Consider the following 22292-nt stretch of genomic DNA (forward strand, 5'->3'; position numbering starts at 1 on the left):
CGCTATATTTCACTCTCGGGCGGGCTTTGCACCTTTTCTTTTAAGGCTGGAATCTTCGTTCCCGAGTGCTCCCCCTCACCGTAATTCACACGTCAGCCTTTTGCGTGATTTAAAGAGAGTTAAAGGATCGGCCGTTCCAGAATTCTTACCACGGTGGAATTTAACCGAGTGTTTTCAGCGCTGCAACTTTTTTTCCTCCCGATTGCAATTACTGTTGTGGATGTCTGAATCTGTTTTTGCAGATCAGTCAAAAATAAACGTAGCCTAATAACTTGTCGCTTTAATGTAAGTTGATCCAATGTATCACATTATTTTGGGACACATTATGTAACATTATGATGGGAATTTATTAAAAACTTGGATCTACAATGGATCTATGGGATGGAAAGGATTTCAGTGACCTAACCCACAAGAAGTATATAAAAGTTTTTTCATGGCTGTGGTATGGCAGATAAAGCATACCCGTTGCTGGGAAACAGGTACGGTGTGCCTGTGGAAATAGCTATATTCGATCATAGCTATAAGATACTGAAAAACCAACACTGCACACTGCTTTGATTTCAAGGTACTGATTTTTTAAATTGCTCATCTACCTGCTTGAAAGCATAAACTCATGTTTTATTATAAGAGCGTGTCCATGGTCAGCTGTTAGTGTGGGACAGTAGAAACACATCAAAAGGAAGGATGACAAGTCTAAATTAAAATCGCCCAGTGCTAAATTCAGCCGGAGGCCAGGGAGGATAAGCCAGAGTCTTACCGCCAGGGTCTCCCCAGAAACCAAATCTCCTTTCACATCCAGCATGACATCAATCGGACTCATCAAAAACACACCTCCCTCCTCCCCACCCACCCTGGTCTGGAGGTCAACGATTTATGAAACTGTGTTTCAAAGCAAATAAAATATGCAATGCTGATCAATCATATCAACGGAGATTACAAGTGTGTAAAACATTGGGTTAAATCCTATGCTATAAAATAGGATGATATATTTATTTATTTATATATTGTGTAAAATAAACATCACAGATGCTTTGCTACAAGTAGAAACTGCAGAAACTGCAGTGCTATTTAATCAGGAGTAAAACTCCATTGTTTCCATTCAACTAGACAAAATGATTGGGACTACCAATCACTAAATATAATCCAATTGCTTAAGCACTGCTTCAAGGCAATATGAATTTAGCCTGGAATAAACAAATAGGTAGAAATCCTTTTTCCTGACAATGTAAATCTGTAACTGGACAGGCGGATAGTGTGGCGAAAAATCTTTGAGACGTGCACTTCCTTCTACTACCGGTTTTACACCACTAGATGGCAACGATGTCGACACATGTAAATGTGACTTCAAATTCTTTCAATCGACACAGATACTTCAGTGTGAATTTCTGTACCGTGCTTTTTTCACACTTATGAAAATGCACTCATGCGCTGTTTTTGATTCTGGACTAACTCAGACTTTTTGCCTACAACTATACTTAAATTTTATACAAGAAATTATAATGGAATTAATGTATAAATATATAACTGCTATATAGGTCAGCATGACAATCAGCATTACGTTAAACTGTGGAGACTCCCATGTCAGAAAACAGATGGCGAATTTTCTGAACTGTTACTGATTAGTTTTAAAAGTTGATGTTGATCCTTCTGTTTCAACAGATTGTGGCATACAGACATTGAAGACCAAGTTGGCAGAACATGTGTTTCCAATTAACTAACTGAAGGAAGACACACACAAAGCATTCTAAAACACAGCACTTTGTTTTAATGTTTGAAATGGCTTTGCTCAATGTATGTGGTTCCCTTTTGGTCTCCCTCTTCTCTTTGGTCTTTTTTGTGGGGGGGGGGGGCTGATAAATCATTCCAAAGACAAAGCGTCTAAAGAGAATAAATTAACAGAAAATAGTCACAACAAGTGAATATGCACGTATTCCTGCATTCATCAGTCTGTCCATTATTTGAAGTGCTAATGATGTTCAAAGCTTTGATGTTTTGGGTTGCACTCATTTACATTTAGTTTGACATTTTATTGATATTTATGGAAATTCAGGAGGTTATTTTCATAATGAGCCACCAATAAAAGGAGAGAACTATCTGTTCCTATCTGCTGCTGCTGCCTTTAGTGGTGGAAAATTACTGTTCTGAGAGGCAAAAGCAAACTGCATTATTGTATTTTCAAAGTAATATGCTAAATATGTGGATTTATGCATGCAGGGTTATGGATAGCTATGGACAAGGAGGTCTCTGAAAATCATTTTTTTTTTAATTCATATGAAACTAAAATGTAACTGCACAGAATCTACTTATGTTTTTCTACAGCATGGTTTGCCCCAAATGTGTTTAAGCAGAGAGGTTTTTTAAAAATTACTTATACAATATTTTCTGACGTGAGAATTACAAGGTTCCTACGTGACATTTTCGTTGAAAATGAGTTATATACAAATACGCGCTGCATTTATCATTCTTTACAACTGTATGGCGTTAAAAATGTAACAAGTTTCAACTTTGGGTGTAATTCCAGTTTTTAAGTAATGAAACAAATGAACTGACAGGAACTATATCTCAGAACTGAGCTGGTATGGACAGAATCCTGTTGTTCTCAGGCCAGGATTGTTCATTTTTCAGAGACCGCCAAATTCATTGTGCTCTATAATAAAGGGATAAAAAAATAAAGCTCTTATATTTCAATCAAAATTAATAATAAAATGCTTAGACTGTACAGAGTAATCTCAGTTAATCATGTGAGAAAAAGATAGTTCTTGAGGTTTTCAGTCAGGTATTCACATCTGATATGCCTCGAATTGCATCATTTCTAAGCATGGAGGACAAGAGGAACTGTGTTTGTAATCCATAATGACTCATCTGACTCACTAATGCAAAGCAAGTGAAATGAGCATGTAAACTTTCTTCGTAGCTGCATGCAACAGAACCGAAAATGTCTCAACAACAACTCCCCATCTCTGGGGTTGACAAGAGGGGAAAAAATATTTTTTGTGTGAATTTTATATAAATGAATAAATATGAAGACGATACATCGCTCTATTTATCTTTCTCCCTTGATGACCTTGGTCCTGTGGACTCACTGTGGTGAGAACATAAATGACTGGATGTCCCATAATTTTCTACAGCTAAACAAAGATAAAACAGAGGTAATTATTTTTGGTAGAATAGCTAAGAGGGGGGAAAAAAGCTTCAAGTTCATAATTTGCCTCCGTAGATGTAAGGATCAAGCTAGGAATCTTGGCGCCATTGTGGATGCTGACTTTAGATTTAACAGCCATATCAATACTGTTACAAGATCAGCTTTTTATCACCTAAGTCCAGTTTGGACATAAAATCTCTTATTTCTGCTATGTTTTTAAACATAGTAAAATAAGACGTTTTGTGTCAAAAGCATACTGAAATGTGGACAGAACATGTCTTTGTTAGCCCGAAGTATCACTGTTTCACATCACAACTGATGTTTGGTGTGGGCTTACCGTAGAATAACTGTACAACATGGAGTCATTGACAGCAGACTATTAAATATATCACATCCAATGGAAAATACTGAATGCCAATCATATCTCTCATAAGGAAAATGATGAATGATAGAAACTATAGAACATATTATATCTACAAAATATATCATATTTTATTCAGTACACAACTTTCAGTCTATATATGGGATTACTTTGTCAAAACTATGAAAATGTTTAATGAAAAACACACAATGACACAACAAGTGTGCAGTCTCTATGCAGTCTATGTTCACTTGGTTTATGAAGCCACATGATTTAGAAAATTATTGTATTTCAATATCTATGTCATGCTCTGTTCTAACGGGCCCTGATAAAAATCCATTTCAGCTTGAAATGGTGTCTCTTCTTACATAAATGCATAGCTGTGGTAACCAGATAAGCATGGGATTTTCCTAATGTTTATTTGCCTTTCGAATGACATTGTTTACATTTGTCAGGTTTTGGTTTACACACTAGATGGCTCTACTGAGTAACATAAAAAACTAGGGTTTCTCTGCAGCATCACAATGTGATTTACAGGCTTGAACTAAAAACAAGTTGCTTTACTGTGAAACCACTTCGTTTGAAAGAGAACATTTTTATGTTTTTTTTTTAATCTGGGAAATGGCATTTAAAAATTTCAATTAGTTCAAAAGAAAACCGATAAACATATTGTGAACTTCTAACAGCTAAGAAATAGTGTTTCCATGACTGTGGTTCAAAGAAACATTTTTGTCTTGTTTTACCTTAATGATTAATTGGTCAGGCTGCAGTGGAGATCTCAGGTGGAATTTATTACCCATTTATTATTTATTACCATAAAAAGAAAGAAGCAATATACTGGTTAGGATATCTGACACAGCCTTTGTAAATGCCTGCAGACATTAATTGAGCTTCACTGTAACAGGAGAGGTTTTTATTTTTCTTTTGGTTACTTATTATAACACAAACTGTCTTAGTCCGAAAACAAAGTCACCTGCATTCCATTTAGAAATGCAGTTATGCCCTTGCACAAGAAAAGCTAAGAGAAAACATCCATCAATTTTTCATATGCAGCTAGTTTTACAGTGGAGCCTGCCACATATGTTTTGTGTTATTCTTGCATGTTGATTCTTTTCTGATTCAGACATTCAAGGCCTTAGGTAAGATCTTGGGTTATAGGATCTTTTGTAGAACACCAGAACATTGGCGGTTAAGAGGAGTTCATGGGAACATCACATGTACATTAGATCACATGTACAAAGGGAGTGCAACCTTTGAATTGCAACAAACATACGTTTGTGTGTAAGGGAAGTACATTACTCAGTTAGTTAATATAGAACTACACCATAACTTAAATACAGGATAGAGAAAATGAACACTGATGCGTCTTTGCAAATGGAAAATTACCTGTTATCCTTTTCGATTTTTGATTATCTTGAATGCCATTTTCAGCATCTGGACGTTTTGCTTTCCTACTACATGTTTAATTCCTCGCTTAACAATAATGCCGTTTCTATGTACCGAACTCGTTAAAATACTAGTTAGGAATTGTTTTCTGAAAATTGAAAACCAAAGCCACGCCTTATTAAACCAATAGCGACGTATGAGGAAACCAATCGAATTGCGAGTCTGGCTTGGTTGCACAGCCCCTTACGAGGACTGGATGATGGCTTGGGTGCTGGGTGGTACGCCAGAGAGTGACGTCTTCTTTTTCTGACTTACTGTCGCTGATGTACCTACCTGGTCCTATTTCACCCTCATTCATACATAGAAATTATTTCTTCTGGTCAGGACCGCACTTATCTTTTACAGTGATCTGTTTAAACCGGGTGTTTTGGTAGTGTTGGCGCGGAGTTAATAATACACTTCGGATAATTAATTGTTTTAATTATTTAGCTAGCTCGCTAGCTAATAACATTCAGAGTAATGGACGAAAAGGCGTTTACGAAGGAACTTGATCAATGGATTGAGCAACTCAACGAGTGCAAGCAGTTATCGGAAAACCAAGTGAAAACGCTCTGTGAAAAGGTAACTAATTTAGATTGTCCGTTTTTTAATAAGTTAGTCTATCGTTCTTACATTTTGCTCTTCAGTTGGTAATTAGCTCAAGCTAACCTTAACCAAATGGGAAGGTTCATATTGAAGATTTACTGAGTGATAGTAGGATTCGATAGGCTGGCTTTTAAAATGGCGGTGTATTATTGGCACATTGCTAGCCTAGCTAGCTAACGCTGGTTACAATGAATGGCATATTTTCCATGAAACAAATTTAAGGCTACCCCACACACTAAAATTCAACGTTAACGTTTTGCACATTCACGTTTAATGGAGTACTTGGAGAAATTCGCTTGCCAGTTCATTTGGTTACCTAGCCGTTAGACTAACCTACTCGTCTACCTAGTCTAGTTGGCAATCCAGTTTGTTGAATATTTGTTGCTGAGTTAGCCTAGCTAATAAGATACTTACCTAGTTTAGCTTGTGATGCTGTAACGTTCGGCTAGCTGGCACATTAGTTAACTGTTTGTTGGAGACCTGCTAATACTGTATCTGAACAGACGTGGCTAATATAGCTGCTATGGTACTGTGAGATACTAGCTTGGGTTGCTAATTTAGCTAGTCTAGCTAGAGAACTTAATAGTGCTATGCTAACCGGTTATTTTTGGATAGCATTAGGTTAGCACAATTCATTGGATAGCGTTGGCGCAGTATTGGATGGCATTAGCGCCAATGTTCACTTGATTACTTGATTGTATATTAAGAAATTATGTTGTAGCGGCTCTCTGGTTTTGGTGAAGAGCGGCTCAATCGCATACCGTCGTTAGACCTCAGCATTTTCCACATTTTCTAAAATGGCGCCGATATATTCACCACCGTACAAGTTTACTTGCTCATCGTGGTGCTAGTTAGCTAGCAAATAACGCTAGCAATTAGACGTTCTGCCTATCATAACTACTAGACTACCTACCTGGTCAGTTCAGTCTCACCGCATTGTGCTAACACTTGCTAGTCTACCGACAAAGCGAGTAGCAGTGGCTAAAATAATGTAGCTAATTTAATGTAAATTAAATCTAACAATTAATATTTTTGCTGAACTGCAGAGAGAGAGAGTGCAGCGATACAAGAATTTATCAGCGTGTCTACTGCTGACTAGCTAGCTAAGCATAGCTGAAGCAAAGGCACTGGATGTAAATTTCAGGAAATTGCAGCTATTTATAGGGACTCGCCTAACTTAATGCTAAATTTACCTGCTAACGCGTCCTCGTTGTTTGTAATATTGGGGAGTAAAACTGTTCTTGTTGACACACTTTTGGTGTGATTCGCGAACACACTGAAAATATGGGTAACTGCAATATTATGTGAATTAAAAGTATTAGCTAGCAGTTAATCCACAGTTGGCATGTTGCAGCTGTAATGTTGGATTAAATCGTTGGTTCGCTTTGTTCTTTGAATGTCCGTACATGGTTTAATCTGGTTGATTAACCTGGTTTATATCTTCTTGTGGTGCCCGTGCAGTGGCGTTTGATTAGGGATCAGACCCCTGGAAGTAGGTCGAACGTGAATTTCCTCCCCGTGACTTCACTAGATAGCAAGGGTCTGGGAAGGGATTTGACCTTAATCTTCTCCGCTGGCCTTTTAACTCATCCGATGCAAACTTGGACCTGTTCATCGCCATGATGATGATGGGGACGAGGGCATAAATTCAAATAGAGTTTGCCTGTGCTTAATCCAGATGCATATTCAGGACACCGAGTCGTTCGTCATTAAGATGTGATTGGCAGTGTGTAATGCAAGGCAAACCCGCGATTTCACTTGTGAAAATCATGTACTTTCATCTGGGGGGTTGCCTAAGAACGCGGTGGAGATTCGTGGTGCATAACCCTGCACATTGAAGAGTGAAGATGATTACATTTATAACAGGCTGAGAAATACATTTAAGCTTTACACTATAAAATATGGAAGTCACTGCACATTACTCAGGTTCTTAAATCTCATCTTGAGCAGCTTGGCAGATAAAAGGCACATTTCTATACATTTTTATAGATATTGGTAGAATTTATGTAGTGGCTGGACCTCAGTTCCTAAGATTTATGGGTTTTGACAGGACAAGAATGTGATTCATTTGAATTATTGCTGGTTGTTTTTGAGATGTGTGCAGTTCGTGCACGAGAGAGAGCATATGAGGGTCCTGTTTATGAGATATAAAAAAGCTTATGAAATGTAGTCATGCTAAAAGCGGTCTTGAGTAAGACTTCTGGCTCCTGTTATTAGTGCTGTATTCAAATTGTGCTCGACTGTAGCCAGAGATCGTTATACAAACCCCATAAAAACAATTTTTTTCCCCCCTCCATGTTTGTGTGAAATACACTGGGATTGAGACTCATTCATTGTACTGGCCACAGTTTTAAAGCTGGGTGTGGAATCTCAAGGAATTTCGAGGGAGTTGCTGTAACAAGATATGCAGGTTTGATGTTTAAGAGAGGGAGTGAAGATTCAGTGTGACTAGAAACCCTCTGAATTTTCTGAATGTGAAGTGGTGTCAGACGGTATCACACAGTCCTGCGTCAACTACACAAGACTTTTTAAATATGTAATAAATCCTTGATTTTATAGTGAGAGTTACTTGATACTGAGAGTTTCTCAGCTAATGGGCACTCAACCCTGCTGTTGTTGGATTGTCCTTCAGACCTGCTTTGACCACTTTACATTAGTTTTCTCATGCCATTTCAATGCAGCCCTTTGGGGCCAGTGACTGAGCTTTTGAGGGCAGGGAAATGATTACTGTGCATATGGTGCTTTAAATGTACAGTGAGTTTTGGTTGAAATTTGTGATTCCCATCTGCTCTAAAGAGAAGTGCTGTAGGATTGTTCCCTCTGTCATGTACACACAGGGCAGAGGGGCTTCAGTTGTAGGGGGGAATGTGTCCTAATGGTGTGGGTACTGCAGTCGAGGCGGTGGCCTCCATCATGTATTCAGTAATGTGGTGTGTTCATATGCACACACACACACACACACACACACACACACACACACACAGAGGACCACACATGTAGCTGTTGTTGGGGGATGTGTCCTAATGGTGTGGATACTGCAGTAGAGGCAGTGGCCTCCATCATGTATTCAGTAATGTGGAGCTGCTGTAAAAATAGCCTGGGAAGCGATTGATTCCGAATTGCATCATCGCATGCCCCCCCACCACCATCTGACTCAGATCTGTTCTGGAGCTCCTGTGGCTGGGTGCAGGGAGAGGGGGAGGTGAGCAGCCCTGTTTTTAGATCGCATTCTTCAGCAGCCACCCCCCCCCCCCCCCCCCAAAAAAAAAAAATAAAAACAACAGGGCCCAGGGGAACAATCCTCCCCTCCCTCCCAAAACTGCGCCCAGGAGAACCCTGCCAGCCCTGTAACAAGGCCCAGGAGAACTGGAAATGAACCGGACCACTGGACTCGCTGAGAGACCTCCCGGGGCCTTTCCAGAATATCTTTCAAAATCGTTTTATTTTTATTTCCCCACTGTTCATTGTACCCTGGTGCTGCACATCTTTTTTTAAAATTTAAAACAAAGCAGTAGAGCATCTTTTCACTTTAAGGGGGGCAGGTTAGGTTAACTTGTTAGGTTGTTTAGTTGCCACGGGCACATCACTGTGTCCCAGACAGTCAAAGCAGTGGATGCTGAAATGGGACACAAACACAGGAAGTACATTTGGCTTGTACATGCAGAGCAGTGCATTTCTATGCAGTCGCCCTTTGTTAAATGGCAGTGCGTTATTGTATAAATGTCGGCAGATTCCATACCTTTATGTACGTGAGTTTTACCTGTGTGCGACATGCATTTTCCTGCTTTTAACTGCACGTACACCTGTGTCCCTGTCTCCTATATCACACAATTCAATAAAAAAATCCCCAGAGAAAATAACCACTACTTACCAAGGACAGTGTTTTGAAACAAAGCCATGAGAAAGTACCTCTGGCCCTACCGAGCTTGTACTGTTTGTACAGCACCGCTGTGCGAAACAAATTATTGAATAATTGCTCCATAAAAGCAACACATTGTGAACATGATTTATATTCGGGGATGTGCGCTTGGGGCACGGTATGCTAATGCAGGCTGGCGCAGCCTGTGGCAACCGTTCTCATGACTAATTGGGTAAGATTTAGCCCAACTGTGGGGGAGTATCTCGAGTATCCGTGGTAACACTGTTGTAATGTTCCGTATTATACATACGCATGAGACCAGAGTCCTGATGTGATTGTGCTGGAGATGCCAAGATTAATGCTGGCTTGACTCTCCTGGATGAAAAGTGAGTACATTTAAAGATGTACAAAAACTCACTTCTGCTCACTTCACTTTCTGGGGTGGCAGCGTAGCGTAATGGGTGAGGAGCTGGTCTTGTAACCTAAAGGTCACAGGTTCGATTCTCGGGTAGGACCCTGCTGTTGTGCCTGTGAGCAAGGTGCTTAACCTGCATTGCATTCAGTATAGCCTATATCCAGCTGTGTAAACAGATGCAGTGTAAAAGTTGTGCCGCTCTGCATAAGAGCGTCTGCTAAATGAATGTAACGTAATGGCTAAAGAAAGTTACGTTGGCTTGTTTTGGTGTAAGTGTTGTTGTAATAATATGTTCTATTTAAGGGTAAGTTTACAGTACTGTAAGTGAATGGAAGGGCCAGTGTGGTCAGCTGGGTTGTGTGGGGGAGAGCTGCTCAGTGGAGCTGGTGTTAGCCCCGGCAGACCTCTAGGGTTAACAGTTATCAGAGGGAGGAGATGAGTTGACTCCACCGTGAAGTCATTTGTTTACCATGTACTCACTGTCAGCCAAAGGTTGTTACACGCAAGTTAATGACATTGCAGATTTAGGTGTAGCCAATGGGGAGGGTGCGTTTGCTTATCTTACAAAAACCGTGTTGGTCAGAGAATGAGCTCAGCTAGTCAGCACCACGTATACGTGAATGCTGGTGAACCAAGTGAGCTCACACTGTTGTGCAAACAGTTTTTTCTGGAGGAATTGCAGTAGAGCGATGTCGTCTTGCATAAGCCGACAGGCCGCTTGTGCAACTGCAGCCAGCCGCAGCTTCAGCAGCTCTCCTTTCATATCTGAAGGGCTCCCGGGCGTGTGCTACTCTGAGTCCTTTTTTTGTGTTATTTGTAATTGATGCCTAAGATGGCCGGCGGCTTTCGGACGGCCGTACGGTGGAGCCGCGAGCGTTTGAAAGCCTCGCGCCGCGCGCTCCGGACGGCGCGCCGAACAGAACGGGCTTTGTCCGTATTTAGGTCAGTCCGGCGGGAGTCTTCTTTACCGCCGCCTGTCAGAAAGCTCTTCCTTTCTCCTGTCCGCTCATCCCTCCATCTGCTAACCCACCCGACCTCCCCCCCCCTCGCCCTCGCCCCCCCCCCCCCCCAGCCCCGCCGGCACCACTGGCGCACACATCTCGCTCTGTGACCCAGACCCGCCATTCGCTCCCGCGTTCCCGCCGCTCTCAACGCGGGAATCACGCCGTTAAAGCTCCTTACCGCCAAATAGCCAGTTTAATGCTTCCATCATTTTATACAGCCAGCCCACCTGCAACCGGCTGTAATTGTGAACGCGCAGACCGTCTGTGTGCAGCAGGAGAGCTGTGGTGTGGAGGCGGGGCTTGAGCTGGTTTCCTTTAGTGAGAGCTGTGGTGTGGAGGCGGGGCTTGAGCTGGTTTCCTTTAGTGAGAGCTGTGGTGTGGAGGCGGGGCTTGAGCTGGTTCCTATTTGAGGGCCATTTGCCTCAGGCTTTAAATGTGCCATAGTGCCCCAGACAGAGCGGTTTTTGTTGCCATCATCAGAAGTGGTTTATTTTTAATTATACTCTGAGGCAATTGTGGTCGTTATTCTTGCGCTGGGATGTATCAGACTGATATTAAAGGGGCAGTTTTGCATATGGTCACGTGCAGTAAAAGACATCCCATTGGCTCCCCTCAACTCTGAAGTGCTGGATGTTCTGGCTCCTCTCTTTCCAAGAATCATCTATTTTTCAGTTGCACTGAAGTTTTCACTCTTTGAGGTGGCATAAGTCAGCAAGTATACTTTAAGTTTGTCCTGTATGACAAGAATGTGAGTCAATTGCTGCTATTTTGGGGAAGTGGAACATACCCCATCAGTGTGAGCTCAGGTCAGAGGCTCCCCCATCCCGTGCTTTTATACGTTCCGCTGACCCGTGACCTGTCGTCCCCTCCGCCAGGCGAAGGAGATCCTGACCAAGGAGTCCAACGTGCAGGACGTGCGATGCCCCGTCACGGTGTGCGGGGACGTCCACGGGCAGTTCCACGACCTGATGGAGCTCTTCAGAATCGGGGGCAAGTCTCCGGACACAAACTACCTCTTCATGGGGGACTACGTGGACCGGGGCTACTACTCCGTGGAGACCGTCACGCTTCTGGTAGCGCTAAAGGTAACCTGAACCCCCCCCCGTGTGACTTTCATCACTGACACACACACGCGCTCTGTCCTGTGATCTGTGAGGGCAGAAGCTTGTGGTTTATGCTGTAATTATTTACTGCGGTGGACACCGGGTGAATTTTTGAATTCTTGAATAAATAAAATTGCCGTGTTTCTGATGGAATTGTTTTTGTCTGTCGTCCAGGTCAGATACCGGGAGCGTATCACAATTCTGCGAGGGAACCACGAGAGCAGGCAGATCACGCAGGTGTACGGCTTCTACGACGAGTGCTTGCGGAAGTACGGCAACGCCAACGTGTGGAAGTACTTCACAGACCTCTTCGATTACCTCCCGCTCACAGCCCTGGTAGACGGTCAGGTGAGGCATTTTGCACATGGCGGTTTTCACAGAGTTAAACTGACCCCGCTAAATCTTTCACTGAGTCGGCACAATTCTAGTGTTCAGGAATCTAACGGCTGTTGTTTTGTGGATTTGCCTTTTGTTTTTTAAAAATCAGATATTCTGTCTGCACGGAGGACTGTCGCCGTCGATAGACACATTAGATCACATCCGGGCGCTGGACCGTCTACAGGAGGTGCCGCATGAGGTACGGCCCTTCAGGCATGCATGCTCCCCTGTTCCCTGTGATGTGCCACTATGGTGTTACTATAGCGTCACTGTGAGGTCACGATGATGCAACTATAGTGTCACTATGAGGTCACTATGATGTCACAGTGCTAACGGTTTCCCCTCTCTGCCAGGGGCCCATGTGTGACCTGCTGTGGTCGGACCCGGACGATCGCGGTGGCTGGGGAATCTCCCCGCGTGGTGCGGGCTACACCTTCGGACAGGACATCTCCGAGACCTTCAACCACGCCAACGGCCTTACTCTTGTATCAAGAGCTCACCAGCTGGTGATGGAGGTGCGACCTCTCGCCCTGCTCAGCGTGCGCAGACCTGAGGGTTCTAACCCCGCTACGGGACTAACATGGCTGCCTTACTTAGTGTTGGTTCTGGGCCCTGCTTCCTAGTGAAAAGCAGCACTACTTAAGGAAACGTCTTCCGGGTTAACTCTGTACCATTCCCCCTTAAAGTCTGTTCACGTTTGACTGTAGACGGCACACACTAGCCTGATCTTATTTGCCTTTTTAAAATTTTTTATTCCAGTTACTTGTTTTTAAAACTTGTGAAATCCATTTTGTCTCTCAGGGATACAACTGGTGCCATGATCGCAACGTGGTGACGATTTTCAGCGCACCCAATTACTGCTATCGCTGTGGAAACCAAGCGGCCATCATGGAGCTTGATGATACCCTTAAGTACTCCTTGTAAGTATTTCAGTAACCAGTTATCTCCCACTTGTTAAATCGTTACTCTGTGTTAATTAGCCTGTGTTTAAGTACTTCTGCTTTTAACTTGAGTAAACATGTGAGTAAACCTATGAGCTTTGCTTTGCTTGTCCCTTTGGAAAAGAACATCTGCAAATTAATGTAATGAATATGAAAGTTTAGGGTTTATGTAGGATGTCTATTTACCATCAAAGTAAGATTCTTGTGATTTTAGTCTCTCAGCTGTGCAGGGGAGGGGGGTGGCTGTAATTGGTTCTTCCCTCTCCAGCTTGGCTCTAATTGGTTCTTCCCTCTCCAGCTTGCAGTTTGACCCCGCCCCTCGCAGAGGAGAGCCCCATGTGACGCGCCGGACGCCAGACTACTTCCTGTAAAAAAATGTCACCTACGTGTGTACAGTATTGCTGTGATTTAATGTACACTCAGCTTAAAGCCAGACCGGACCGCGATGAGAAGGGCAACCGTGTAAATGATATATCTGTTCAGAAAAGAAAAAAAAAACTATTTAAGCATTCAGAGAGCGTGTACATGGACCAAAAGGTTTGCCGTATTTAAAAATGGGGGAAGGGTGTGGAATGCACAAGTGTCTGTCTGAGACTGTGACCGTTCAAATAGGCGGTGATTTCTCTCTGTGCAACACCGCTGCTTTCAAAATCATCTTTTTTTTAATCTGCATGGTCAGTAAGTTTCCGTCAGCCCTGTTGGTGCACACCTTTGCATTGTGTATGTGTGTCGTAAGAACCCACAGCAGATGCATTTGCCAGCAGTACTTGATGAATTGACGAAAGCGAAGAACTGGGCCTTGTAATTAAATAAAGAAGCTTCATTCCGCCAGTGTTACTCTGAGAACAGCTTAAATAAGCATTGTAGTTTTAAGAACTTTTCAGCAGGGGGTGAGAAACCAGGGCATGTTTTTGTTTTTTTTATTTTTTTTTTATTTACAGGAGTGTCCTCAACATAAAAAAAAAAAAAAAACTTTGTTTTTGTTAAATCTTTTGCCATTCATACTTAAGTGATGTGTGTAACAGGTACATTTTTGGTCACTTTCTTTTCTTAAAGGAAAGTACTATGGCTGAAATTCCCTGCTCATTTTTTTTTTTTTTTCAAGAATGAACTTGTGTACAAAGACTGTAAAAGAGGGTGGGTTCAGTTTGCAGAAGGCGTGCAGTTAATTCAGTGCCGTTGTGTGAATGCTTACACTAACACATTGTGATGGTAAGATACCTGGGATGAGGGTGCAAGTGTAATAATAAAGATGGAAGTTGCTCCTTCAAACTTGTGTGCTGTGTACATCAATTGTTGAAGATTGCAATATTATTTTAAAATGAACACAAATGATCATATTCAATTACACATTGAACATGCCAATATTGTATAGATTATAGTTGCTTTTAAAACCCTCACTGTCTCATTACGCCCAGAAGCAAGCAGGTGTTTTTATTTGCTTATTGACCATACATCTATGTGAGCTATATGTGAAAGACTGTCAGACCAACATTTTATTTTCTTATTCACTCCAGACACTTATGTTAAAATGTGTATACTTGAAAACCTATATATTTGCATTAAGTGTAAAACTTAACTGCAGATAACAACCTAAAAAATTCCAGTGTCAAAATAAACCTATAGGACATTTATACAAATATCAATTATTGCTGTAAATGCATTTCGTTCGCTTTCTCTGTGAACGGCTGCCACCTTGTGGTAGTTAGACGTAATTATTTACTGCAAAATTAATGGACTAGGACACTTGAAATATTTTCTCAGACTGAATGAAAGTACAGCAAAGCATGCCTTAGTTTCCTAGCTTTATAGCTACAAATCGACCGATAGGCAATCGGTCGATTTGTATCCGGTTTTCTTATGAATGGGTAATTGTAATCATAATTTGAAAACAAGCGCTAATGTATATGGAATAGAATAGAATAACACTTTTTCTTAAGGATTTCGCGTCCAGATTATATATAGCCTAAACTATTACGGGATTAAAAAATATATTAAAAATCTAAGAGTAAGTTGACCAATAGTGTGAAATTAATAAATTGTTGTAGGCTATTAATAACCTGGATAATGCATAACTCCGACCCCATAGTAAGGCTTACTGCACATGCGCTAAACGAATTTGTAATTATATTTGGAATTGGGATACCAGTACACTTTTGCATAACCTACTCACATGGGAAAATAGTGGAGGTGAGAAGGACGAGAAGAGGTGAGAATTAGGCCTATTTGAAGGTGTCAATAGTTGTCTGACTGTATCAAAAATTCAGTCGAATTAAAATCAGGTTCTGCAGTACAAACTTTCGCCAAGAGCACAAGTAAATGCCATATGCCTGAAATAACAACGAATATAACTTGTAAATAGTCATAACAGGTTGAATGAGCCTTCTGCGCCTCAAAAGATGGCGGCCCGTTGCATCAACTTCGACATTTTGACCAGGGCTTTCTTCATATTAGCCTGAGTTGAATTGACAAAATATTTATGGGCCAGTACGCTTAAATTAAAAAAATATATATACATAATTTGAAACATCTATCATATAAGTACATAAAAATGTCGAAGCTGCTTTTCAGTTGTCTAATTATTTTTTTTTTTGGCGAGGCACTATTACCGGACAACTGCGTTTCTACTGGCTTGACAAAAGCGACGGATATTTTTCAGAGGCTGGTCTGCTAACACAGTCGGGCCCTGTTGATATTTGAAATCGGATTTGTGTATTCGTCTATATTTCGTTCATTGTAAGTATTGGGTGGTTAAGATGTTTCTGTGTGTCCTCTGCCATTCAGTTTTGGGGTTAATTCACTGAATTACAATTAAAGCTAGATTTGATTAATCGAATGTGGATGGTTTCGCTAGCTAGAAAAAGGTGTCTCTTCGCTAACGTTACTGATAACGTTAGGCCTCGCCGTGAGCGCCTTCACTTGTACAACGTACTGGCTAGCAAGATTAATTTTTGTATTTTCGTGTTGTTAACGTCACATAATTTGCTAATTTAAACGGAAAACAATACTTGATGTACAACTAGCTGTAAAGTTACTGTCAGTTATTTTGTTTACTAGCAAGTCAACATACGGTTTCCTGACGCTATTGATGGCTAGCTAGGTAGTTAAGTATCCCGTTGCCAGGATGCTAGTGGCGTGAAATGGCTGGCTCGATCTTTATGGAACGTTTGTAGCTAGCTAGGTACTCAGCGACTTTTCTAACATAACAGCTACTAACGCTAGCTAGTTAGAAGTGAAACTAGGTTGCTAGCTACCTAGTCCCAGATTGAAGCTAACGCTCATTGTTCATATGAACAGACGTTGCTCGGTAGTTAGTGAACTAAGTTGCCTGCGCTATTGTCATAGTTTTATTTTGGGAAAACGCCAATTCCCAATCAGGTAACTGTATTTGTTTATGCCAGGCTAATGTTACGTCGTCTAGGTATGGTGTTATCCAAGATGTTTACCAACTCAGTTTTCTAAACGCGTTGTTTGTTGTAGATGCCTACTATCAAACTGCAAAGCTCAGATGGAGAGATATTTGAAGTGGACGTTGAAATTGCAAAACAGTCGGTGACCATAAAGACTATGCTGGAAGGTAAGTTGCTAATAATAAAATGCGGTAATTCATATCACGGTGCGCAGGTAGTATTGCAACCCCTATTATATGTTTGGTCATCTTCGTGCAACACTTGGACAGTATACAGAAGACGGATCACTACAGTTGGATCACTTCCTTAAGTGATTTGTTGAGTTTCTGTGAACGTATTATTTCCACCACACAAGTTGCTTTTGTGTCAGTATTCTGTGGTCACGTGGTCTCAACGTTATTTTTGTACAGATTTGGGAATGGATGATGAAGGAGATGATGACCCTGTACCTCTGCCCAATGTTAATGCAGCCATTCTGAAGAAGGTACGCAAACTTGTGCAATCATTCCTGCTGTTGCAGAAGGAGCATGATAAAGCACTGCTTATTTTGCTTAATGGTGTGCTGTTCTCTACGCTTGCGTTTGGCAGTTGGAACAGCTGTAACTTTCAGAGGCAGTCATTTGCAGGACGTGCTCGTGTCTTTGTCTTGTGTTGTAAAAGTGGATAAATTGTGATGTGAGTAACTGTTCAGCTCCTGATCTTAATTGCCTTCATTTACACTGTATCCATTTATACAGCTGGATATAAACAGGCTAAGTAGGGTACAACGGCGGTGTACCTTAACTGGGAATCGAACCTGAGACCTTCAGGTTACAAGACCAGTCCCTTACGCATTGTATTACACTGTCACAAGTCCCTATTCACAGAAGTGCATGGAATAACAGCAGAGAGAGTGAAATTTGGAATAAAAAGAATTTAAAGTCTAACAGAAGGTTTTGCAGGTTAAAGTAACATTGCAGTTATCAGAGTTTAACACTTGCTCAGTTCTGCAGATGAATTGTGTCTATAAGCTGGAAACGTTTCAGTGAACAGACTCGGTCTGTGTTCCAGACTCTGCCTCCCTTGTGTTTTTCCTTGGGCTGTTCAAACCTGTGTTACAGAGCGCTTTGCATCATGGGAACGTAGGCGTGACTCTTTTGTAATGGTCGCTGTTGTGCTCTTTCCTCCGTGGTCCTGCAGGTGATCCAATGGTGCACCCACCACAAAGATGACCCCCCTCCCCCCGAGGACGACGAGAACAAAGAGAAGAGGACAGACGACATCCCCGTGTGGGACCAGGAGTTCCTCAAAGTGGACCAGGGAACACTCTTTGAGCTTATTCTGGTGTGTAAGGTGTAGACGCCAGTGGAAAGTGCACACATTTATTTTTTTAATGCAGATAAACGTTAGTACAATAACAAACTGCCACAGGCTGCAGAAATATGGCCAGCTGTGGCTAGTAGTCCAGTTCAGCAATGTTGGGCCTCTGGTGTTAAAAGGTCAGTGTAGAGTGGGGCCTGGTGACGTGCAGTGTGAATATTGCCTTGGCTCATACACATGGGGATTTTGCAATGTGTGTAACTGATCCAGTGTGGTAGCACAAGCTTCTTCACGGGAACACACGTCAGTGCCAGTGCTGCCATCTGATTGGCTTAGTGTCAGCAGGCCTGAGACTGTTTACATGCATACTACCCTCAGCCAGTAGAATTAAGAACTCTGGTAGATTTTGTGGCATAGATTGCACATTTATAATTGTTATTTTTTTATACAACTTTCTTCTTAGGCTGCAAATTATTTGGACATCAAGGGGTTGCTGGATGTCACATGTAAGACGGTAGCAAACATGATCAAAGGAAAAACTCCTGAGGAAATCAGGAAGACGTTCAACATCAAGAATGATTTCACAGAGGAAGAGGAAGCGCAGGTAATCATTAGTTTAAAAAAAAAAAAAAAAAGAATAAATAAAAATGAAAAGGCTCTGTCCCATGCAAAGGTCAGAGGCCACCTGCTCTACATGTGTTCACCGTGTGCTTTATGTTCTCCCCAGGTACGCAAGGAGAACCAGTGGTGTGAAGAAAAATAGGACCGGTCCTGCGGACAATAACGCGCTGCGAGGATCGTTCCGAACACTGGTTGCACTGCGCTGTCCATACTTGTTAATATTGCATCAGATAACTAGAGTGGCAGACCCTCGTGTACTTAGCATGACCATTTCCATTGCTTGTATGTTGCAAATAATTTAAAGGTTTTTTTTTTTTCCCGTTTTTTTCCCTTCAGTTTTTACAGGTTTACAGAAGCTTATTTCCATTTCACATTTAAAGTGGACTTTAATTTTAATGAAGTTAAGCCCCCTCCTGTTTTGAAACTGTTTTAGTTGTATTTTTTTTACTGAACTTTTTTTTTTCTTTTGCGTTTATGATAGTTTGTTTGTTTGATTTTCATAATGACTCATGCTGAATTTTGTAAATGCTGACTGCAGATTCATACATATGCTGTCCTCTTCAAGACAAATGCAACAAAAAACAAACAAAAAAACAAACTAAATAAATTCAGTAAGTATAAGGACTTTTGATTTTGAGTATATCTGTCTGGTTGTCCCTGTAGAGTTTTGGATTTGGGGTACTTTTCAGCAAAGTAAATGTGCTGTCATGATCGAGTGTTACCTTTTATTGTACAGGGAAGAAAACAATTGTTGTATTGAGCTCTGAAGATGACCTTTAGGATTGGCCGAAATAAAACATCGGAAAAAGAATCTGCTGCATAATTTTGCATTTTTAAGGGACACTCGTATATTCTTTTAAAATTTTCTGAGAACGTACATCAGAATCTTTTCCCCTGCCCTATTAATATCACTGGGCTATAGTTAAGGGTTACTAATGTGTGGCATCTAGACTGATGGGTAAGACTTAAGATGACTTTGAGTAATAGGATGTTGCGCTGACAAAATGGTTAAAACTGCTACAGTACATTATCATTCAAAGGTAATGTACCCCCCCCCCCCCCCCCCCCCCAAATGTATTGTCTAGTTAGCTTTAACAATGCAATGTAAATTCAGTGCATTTGAATTCTATTGGCCTAATAGGTTAAAAAAAATGAATACAAAACATATTAGCCATCCATGAGGACAGCTAGCTTTGAAACAACAATGTAGACAATGCTTAGCAACCCTAAATATGTAGGCTAATTGGGGCATTATGTCAGCTGCAGGGTAGATGCAGTTTAACCTAAAAAAAGGGACTATGGGACCGTTCTGACAACTCTGCATTGCGCCATGCCATACGACTCCCCTGTAGCTGCGAATGCGTTTGCGATACAGCACGGTCTGTAGTGCTGTATTGGTGAGATAACACTATGTCTTCCCTTTTATTCATTGCTTCAGTTCTTTTTGTATCCCTCATTTTAATGTTGTTAGCGTAACGGCTATCAGTTATGTACTTATCAAAGCCAAATAGTTTCACATTCGCTCTGAACAGTTAATCTGTGCCGTGTCACAGTTATCTGAGGTTAACTTTTGAGTTTTTGACAGCATTTTTGACAGCTTGGAAAGAGAACCTTTTTGTGTGAGGTGGTGTACCCTCATCGGCCTCAAGGGGGAGGTCTACCCATTACATTTTTTTATTTAGCAGGAAAAAAAAAATTTTTGCAGGAAAAAAAAGAACCTCCTCTTCAGGGCCTGTGACCTCCTTTATGCGGCATTTGAAAAACACACAAAATAATCATAACCACAGATTTCAGTTTTACTTCATCACAACAGTTCATATACCACCGTCTGAAATAAACATAATATAAATATAACTTCTTTATAGGTCCTCCTTTCAAAAGAAATTTTGATCTCAATGGGGTTTTTTTCCTGGTTACATAAAGGTTAAATAAAATAAAACAAAATATACTTTAATACATTTTTCAATGGGGGTGTAATTCTTTAAAGGAGTAACATGGTGGTTGAACGTGACACTTCCCAGTTGTCTTTAGGCAACAACAAAACAAATGTGCATAATTTTTTTATTATTGAGTCATTTCAATGTACTTTAAAACGTATTTTTCTAAGCATAAATTTCCCACTATAAAAGTTCACCCGAACCGTCTGGGCGTGGAGAACTGTCAGTTAGCTATGATTGACAGACCGTGCCCCGTTACCATAGCTACCCCCATGATACGCGCTGTTTTTGGGAGACTTTTCACAAGCTAGCTAGCTTAGTAGTATATCAAGTATCGATAGATAGCTAAGGTAAGGACGTTGACTTATATCCAATTATCATTTTTGCTATCTAGCTAGCCAAGTTAAGATGAAAGCACAACTATAACGTCCTCATAAAAGCAAACTAGCTAGCTAACGTTATCGATAACATTGCCTTATGAAAGCAAACTACCTAGCTAGCTAACGTTAGCTAGCTAGCTAAATGAATATAACCAGAAATAATTTTACCTAATTTCACCTCAATTCTTAAACTGAGGCTACATGACTTATTTCAATCGATGATTAACTAGCACAATACAACATTCAATTAAAAACCACAAAAGTTTAAAGAGCACAAATGATCAAATTTATGTATTAACTACAACACCGCTGTTCCTCATTATTAGTACTGTTTCCAGAAATAGTGTTTCATACCAGCTTTTGACATAGACCATTTTGCTGTTTTGAAAATGCTGCATCTAGGTCATATTTAACTTCTACACACCCCTTATAATTATGGTACAATCAAACCCAGTATTGTACAATGTTTTTCAAAAAGAGTAGAAGCACAAGCGCTTAAAACTGGTGTGTGGAGGGCAGTTGGGATAACGCTTAGCATGGACGGTAAGGTTTTTGAATTGTTTTATTGTGTGAATAAAACATTGACGGGACAATCACATGAACTTGATAAAAGCTAGGTTTAGCTAGGTACCCTATTAAGTATGTATAAGGTATGGTTAAAGCCAGGTGCAGTATGTAAGTCTTTTTTTATAACACTTGTTCATATTTGGTTAAATGTCCTTCACATTCAGACAGAAATCAATAAATTATAAACTCTAAGAAGAAATCCGGCCTATCTCTGACTGCCCAAAGCTCTGAAATCAGCTATTCTAAATTTTACCGCGCCTGAATCTTAACAACCAATCAGGACAGCTCTCTGTCTGTCAATCATCTTGAGACTTTACAACTCCGAGAGCAGGCTACCCAGTCAAGACCTAAACAGAGTTCGTGCTATATGGCTATATAGCTAGCCAGTTGCCTAGAAAAAATAAACCAGTTCGGTTTGACTGCGACGGCTTACACAGATAAAAAGAAACAATAAAAGAAAGACTCGAAGAAAAGATTATACCAAAAAGGGGTTGAACCGAGCGAGAGACAACACTCGAGTGAACATCGGCTCGGTTTTTCAGCGATGGCGGGAACTCAAGGACTTGAAGGGGCTTCAAAAGAGAAGCTGAGCTTGCAGCGTCTCTGCTGGACAGGTAATCATCTCACTTGGTCTATTTCTGTGGGGATTTGTTATCACTCCGAGAAGTGTAGCCGCTGGCGAAGCTAGAAAATGTCACTTAGCTGATGTATTTAACACACTGTTTACATTATAGCTATATGTATACTGTATTCGGTGTCAGCTTATCTGAAACTAGCTAACCACCGATACGTTGTACTGTAGACTAATCTTTATTTGACCGACATTTCACCTCGTTTGGGTCTC

General features: G+C 41.0%; 2 protein-coding genes across 2 annotated transcripts; both read left to right on the forward strand.

Annotated features, from left to right (window-relative positions):
* The first annotated feature begins 5181 nt into the window (after positions 1-5181).
* Positions 5182-14506, forward strand: ppp2cab (protein phosphatase 2 catalytic subunit alpha b). Its single transcript, XM_035434754.1, has 7 exons — positions 5182-5510; positions 11688-11897; positions 12090-12263; positions 12403-12492; positions 12647-12808; positions 13095-13213; positions 13533-14506. Exons 1-7 carry the CDS (start codon positions 5409-5411, stop codon positions 13603-13605), a joined length of 930 nt encoding a protein of 309 aa, XP_035290645.1. The 5' UTR covers positions 5182-5408; the 3' UTR covers positions 13606-14506.
* Positions 14507-15831: 1325 nt separating this feature from the next.
* Positions 15832-19375, forward strand: skp1 (S-phase kinase-associated protein 1). The gene is made up of 6 exons (XM_035431847.1): positions 15832-15970; positions 16715-16811; positions 17055-17128; positions 17824-17967; positions 18407-18547; positions 18671-19375. The coding sequence occupies exons 2-6, from the start codon at positions 16715-16717 to the stop codon at positions 18704-18706; spliced, it is 492 nt and encodes a 163-aa protein (XP_035287738.1). The 5' UTR covers positions 15832-15970; the 3' UTR covers positions 18707-19375.
* Positions 19376-22292: the final 2917 nt, after the last annotated feature.

This window comes from Anguilla anguilla, chromosome 9, assembly GCF_013347855.1.
Source record: "Anguilla anguilla isolate fAngAng1 chromosome 9, fAngAng1.pri, whole genome shotgun sequence".
Classification (NCBI taxonomy): Eukaryota; Metazoa; Chordata; class Actinopteri; order Anguilliformes; family Anguillidae; genus Anguilla; species Anguilla anguilla.